This window comes from Leucoraja erinacea, chromosome 39 (genome assembly GCF_028641065.1).
Source record: "Leucoraja erinacea ecotype New England chromosome 39, Leri_hhj_1, whole genome shotgun sequence".
NCBI classification, from domain to species: Eukaryota; Metazoa; Chordata; class Chondrichthyes; order Rajiformes; family Rajidae; genus Leucoraja; species Leucoraja erinaceus.
The window spans coordinates 11,573,577-11,579,576 of NC_073415.1; the positions used below are offsets into that span (position 1 = coordinate 11,573,577).

The 6,000-nt window shown below is 44.8% G+C and overlaps 1 protein-coding gene across 3 annotated transcripts in view; it reads right to left on the reverse strand.

Annotated features, from left to right (window-relative positions):
* Positions 1-3,769, reverse strand: part of stxbp2 (syntaxin binding protein 2) — a 65,636-nt gene extending 61,867 nt beyond the window's left edge. For all 3 annotated transcript variants that reach the window (XM_055663943.1, XM_055663945.1, XM_055663944.1), the window contains exon 1: positions 3,689-3,769. In XM_055663943.1, the coding sequence (XP_055519918.1) occupies positions 3,689-3,725 (37 nt within the window). In that variant the 5' untranslated portion in view covers positions 3,726-3,769. The remainder of the gene's footprint in view (positions 1-3,688) is intronic.
* Between the last annotated feature and the right edge of the window lie 2,231 nt (positions 3,770-6,000).

Here is a 6,000-nt window from a genome sequence, read left to right on the forward strand (position 1 = left end):
ATAGAAATAGGAGCAGGAGTAGGCCATTCGGCCCTTCCAGCCAGCACCGCCATTCAATATGATCATGGCTGATCATCCAAAATCAGTATCCCGTTCCTGCTTTCTCCCCATATCCCTTGATTCCATTATCCCTAAGAGCTAAATCTAACTCTCTCTGAAAACATCCAGTGAATCGGCCTCCACTGCCTTCTGTGGCAGAGAATTCCATAGATTCACAACACTCTGTGTGAAAATGTTTTTCCTCATCTCAGTCCTAAATGGCCTACCCCTTATTCTTAAACTGTGACCCCTGGTTCTGGACTCCCCCAACATGGGGAACATTATAGGAACATCAGGAACAACTTATGCAGAGTTGTTTTAGAACAAAATAATTATCCAAAGCATATCTGTGGGATATTTACCACAAATTGTCTCTTCAACTACCCTCCAATTGAAATCAATGTAGCCACTGAAATTTCAATGATGTTAATGAAACAGACGCAAGATATCGACGCACTGCTAAAGCATTCAATAAGATTGTCTAAGGCTCCAGAAAAATTAAGGGAGGGAGTGAGTAAATATTATTGGTGACGGGTGAACGATTTGTGGCGACAGCCCAGGGCCGTGTGAATTCAGTAGAATGATACAGCTATCCCACATGAAATTATAACACTTTAGTTTCATTGGTATTTTGCCATATTGATATACTAAGCAATTGAGAAGTCAATTAATGAAACATGAGAAGTATCAATACTGTGATCCAGTTTGCCTTCATTCTTGGGAATACTCAGGATGCAATCAACACATTGTGGAATTCTTCTGTGTAACACAGGCAAGCTTATTTCAATGCACTCCAATTGCACTGCAAGTCCTTTGTCCAATGAAAGGTTTTGCATGCAGAATGGACTGATAGAAAATCGGCACTGTCGCAGGAGATCTGGGGTCAGCAGTAACACTATCTCGCCTTGGGGCTCAGTGCTTCAAGGGTTCCACAAAATGGCTCTCAGTGTAATTAATCTCAAATGACAACAATACTTCAAAGCTTTTTACAGTATAAGTGTCTCGCAATGTTTTTGCATAAAATGTTAAAGGACATTGTGAAACATCCAGTCATAGATCACATGGGAAGGAACATCAAATGAGTGCAGTGTTGGTGAGTTAGTATTATCTGTGGTGGAAAGAACACAAGCAAATAAAATGAAACTTTTATTGATACCAATTACCCTGGATTTGATGCAACTAGTTAAGCATAGCTTGTTGGGTTATAAGCAGACTGTGAAAGGAACCGGCATTCACCAATTGAATGGGTGCAGAAACTTTGCAAAATTAGGGAAGGTCAGCTGAGAAATTAAACGGTTTAATGTTGCCAAATGCAAAGTAGAGGAGAGAAATGGGCAGCATAATGACAGTTAGGCTACATAAGCATAGCAAAGGGGAGAACATTTTGGGGATTATTAATGGATACCTGGTTACAATCTATCCTGATTGAACAGATTGTTTACAGCTACAGTACCATTTTCACTGTGTGGGTACAGTACTGCACCAGACCGCAAGAGATTGGGAGTTTAAGACCAACTATAACAAACTGAACCATAGGCATTGAAACCTGTCATTATTCCGTAATCATTATTCTGCCCAGAAAAACCTGGCCACACTTGGACACTATATCATCCCACACAATCAGTGAATGTACTTCCCATTTCTCATCTATCTGCAATTCCAACAATCCCCCCTACAGTAACATGACAATACAGTTTTCAGATGCCACTGACAATTCATCTGCTCACATACACATCGCGTCCCTTCTACTGCCTCCAAATTTTCAGAATGCTTCTCCTCAACAATATGTTGAACCTTCCATTAACCACATACTCAGAAGTCTGAAGGGAGGGGAGCCAATCTTACCCCACAACAGAAGGGAAAGGAGATGTACTGTTTGATAGCCACAGGGAAGAAGGATCTCCTGTGGTGTTCAGTACTGCAGTCTGTTGCTGAAGGTACTCCTCAGGTTGTTTAAGAAGGAACTGCAGATGCTGGAAAATCAAAGGTAGATAAAAATTCTGGAGAAACTCAGCGAAACTTCTTCAGACTGAAGAAGGGTTTCGGCCCGAAACGTTGCCTACTTCCTTCGCAGCATGGATGCTGCCACATCGGCTGTGTTTCTCCACCATTTTTATCTACCTTCGTACTCCTCAGGTTGACCAGTGTTTCATGGAGGGGGTGAGCTGTATTGTCCAAGATGCTCATAACTTTGGATAACTCTACTTTTACTGTAATAGCCAAAACAATTCAATCGGCCCTTCCATAGGTTGCACCCAAATAATTTTATCAGTGTTTATTTTTAGACAGACAAGTTATATTTTAATTAAGAAATCTTAGTCTCAAATTTCCAAATGGAAATTAAAGCTGATGAACAAAGGGGTGACTGATATGAGGCGCCTCCAACTGCACTGAACTCCACTGAAGAACCCCGATATGAACATTTCACTAACTAATTGGGAATAAAGCTCATTGGGGGAAGGTAACTATTTCTTCCACTGTGATTCACACCGCCCTCCCAAAGAACAGTGTGTGTGCTTTTTTAAGGCAGTGTCATTTAACGGCACTGCATTTCACAACTTTCACAAAACAGGAAACATTGAGTTCAGAGCCGATAGGTTTATATGATATTATCAGGAGCAACCACAGGGCCATCCGACTCCTTCCCCTTTTTTAAATTAAAAGACACTTTTGTTACCCCCAACGCCCGGTGCATCTAAACACGTATATAAGCAGCAGCAGCGGAGCGGTAGCAATGAGTGCATGCCATGGGCCAGCTATGTAAAGCCTGGGACCTGCTACATCAATCAGCCCAAACATGGGCAGCACGGTGGAACAGAGTTGCTGCCTCACAGCGTCAGAGACCAAGGTTCTATCCTGTCTGGGGGGGGTGTGCTATCTGTACGGAGTTTGCACGGTCCCCCCGCGACCTGGTGCTCCGGTTTCCTCCTACACTCCAAAAGCATACAGGGCTGTAGGTTAATTGACTTGGTAACATTGTGAATTGTCCCTAGTGCATGCAGTGTGATTGCTGGAGGGCACGGACTGGCTGGGCCACAGGGCATGTTTCCATGCTGTATCTCTAAACTAAACTAGACCAGTAAATAGTGTTTCGGCCCGAAACGTTGCCTATTTCCTTCGCTCCATAGACGCTGCTGCACCCGCTGAGTTTCTCCAGCTTTTTTTTGTGTGACCTAGACCAGTAAATAGCTTGTTTCCCTTTTATTCCAGGTGTTGTGTGAAGCCATGTTACATTTCAGTGAGGCTAAATGAATGTAGTAATATCACTGATAGACACACAGGTGAGTGGAGCTGGAGAGCTGACGGACTGAAGGGGCTGAAGGGGCGGGACTCCCCTTGTCAACAAGTCTGGAGAAGGGTCTCGACCCAAAACACCGCCCGTCCCTTCTCTCCAGAGACGCTGCCTGTCCCAAAGTGAGTTACTCCAGCACTTTGGGTCTTATATTCGGCTGCAGTTCCTTCCTACACAACGCCCGGCCCGGCCCGGCCCAGCCGGAGCTCCGACATCCCCGAGGCCCGGGACCCGGCGCTGCTCGGCTCTGCCCGCCCTCGCCACAGAGGAAGCCGCGCGGAGAGCTCGGACAACAACAACAACAACAGCAACAGCGGCAGCGGTCAGTAAACTACAGGCCGGACGGCGCCAACTTACTTTCCCCGACCACCGCCTTCAGCCCCGCCGGCGCCATCTTGGCCTTTCCGCGTCTCCGGAGGACACGTCACTTCCCTGCGTGACGTCGCACGGTTCGGGTTCGATGACGTCGGCGGGCGGTGAGTGTGACGTCACGAGAGAGAGATACATAGAAACCATAGAAATTAGGTGCAGGAGTAGAGGCCATTCGGCCCTTCGAGCCTGCACCGCCATTCAATATGATCATGGCTGATCATCCAACTCAGTATCCCGTACCTGCCTTCTCTCCATACCCTCTGATCCCTTTAGCCACAAGGGCCACATCTAACTCCCTCTTAAATATAGCCAATGAACTGGCCTCAACTACCCTCTGTGGCAGAGAGTTCCAGAGATTCACCACTCTCTGCGTGAAAAAAGTTCTTCTCATTCGAATGGCGTCCTGGCACGTCCTTCCAAGAGACTCACTCCAGGTTCACAGCCAGTCAAACATCCGCAAAGCAGAGTTTAAAGATTAGATTAGATTCCTTTATTGTCATTCAGACCTTTCGGATTCGGAAGGATTCTTAGGTACACAAAAATGCCGGAGAAATTCAGCGGGTTCAGCAGCATCTATGGAGCGAAGGAAATAGGTAATGTTTCGGGCCGAAACGTTACCTATTTCCTACTTCGGGAGTTAGATGTGGCCCTTGTGGCTAAGGGGATCAGGGGGTATGGAGAGAAGGCAGGTACGGGATACTGAGTTGGATGATCAGCCATGATCATATTGAATGGCGGTGCAGGCTCGAAGGGCCGAATGGCCTACTCCTGCACCTAATTTCTATGTTTCTATGTTTAATATGGGACAGTTGGCAACCCTAGGTACAGGCAACATCACTGGAGAGAAGAAATGGGTGACCTATCGGGTTGAGACCCTTCTTCAGACTTCATGAAGATGAAGGGATGATGGCCCTTAGTTTGGAGATGATTGTCTAGTAAGTTGGGCGACTATCTCCTTGCATCTTATTTTGCTGAAGTATAATTGTGAGTGGGGAAGGATTTATTCAGGCAAATGGAGATAATCCGTCAAAGAGCCAGCAGAGGCTTGCAGGTTCAATTGCTTCTTTCTGGGCTCTGATTGAAAAGCATACCCATTCAATATTCCTCAGACACAGTTCAGCACTGTTACACTGCAATGCCTTCTCTTCCCATGTATTTAATTACATGCAATTTTAATTAAATGTCATTGCATTGATTTTTGAATCTTCCTACTCTGGCTTAAAGAGATTTTCTTGACTGAATGGTCTTAATTGTATAATGCTCACAAATGTTTCTCCCATCTGGCGATTTCATCGATATGCAACACTTACATTTTCTCAAAGGAATTATTTGCATGATACATGTTAAATAATGAAACTCTTCGACTGAGTTAATACTTCAATTAAATTAAAAGGAGATTTCATACAGTCAAGTATATTCCTGTCTGAACACTAAACACTTTGGGGCTTGGTTCCTGATATTTCTACTGCACAATGTAAAATAATTCGCATTTAATAATGATGGGAGGTATTAAAGTCAACAACTCAACCTGGCCCTTAACTCCTGTAAGTTATTGGGGCAAATCCTCCAAAATCATGGAAGAACTCGGATAAGGACATGGACATTTTAAAAAGACAAATTTGCTGGCTGCAACGGAAAAACCCCCAATCCACAAACCTGTCTGGCATGTGGACTTGCGCATCAAACAACTGGGCGAATGGTGTGGGGAGGAAAGGCTGGGGAGGAAAGGCTGAGACGGAGATAATGAGATTATCTTGGATACACAAAGGAAGGAACCACTCGATGGATCCTCAGCAGGATGACCCATCCATCAAGACAATAGGAGCCCGTCCAGGCGATGGGATAACGATCAGGCTGAGGGATAATGGATGAGAGGGGACAGTGGAAATAATTACATTCATTTAATTTTAAATCCTCGTTTAAGAAATATACAGCCTGCAAATAGTTACTGCGGAAAATTGCAAAGCCCGTGACCTGTCCACAAGGCAACCCTCATCAGTTGCCAGCCTCTCACTCCTTGCTTGTGGAACCTTGCGAAGCAGAAATGGACCTTTAGGAGACAAACTTCAAAAGCCCTTAATTTGCCGTAAAATGCTTGAAGTAGTATTCATGTCACGAAAAATGCATGTTTCCTTTTAAAGTCATACAGTATGGAAACAGGCCCTACAGCCTGACTTGTTCACGTCGACCAACATGGCCCATCTACACTAGTCCCATTTGGCCGAAATCCCTCTAAACTTTTCCTATCCATTTACCTGTCCAAATATCTTTTAAATCTTGTTGTAGTACCTGCCTCG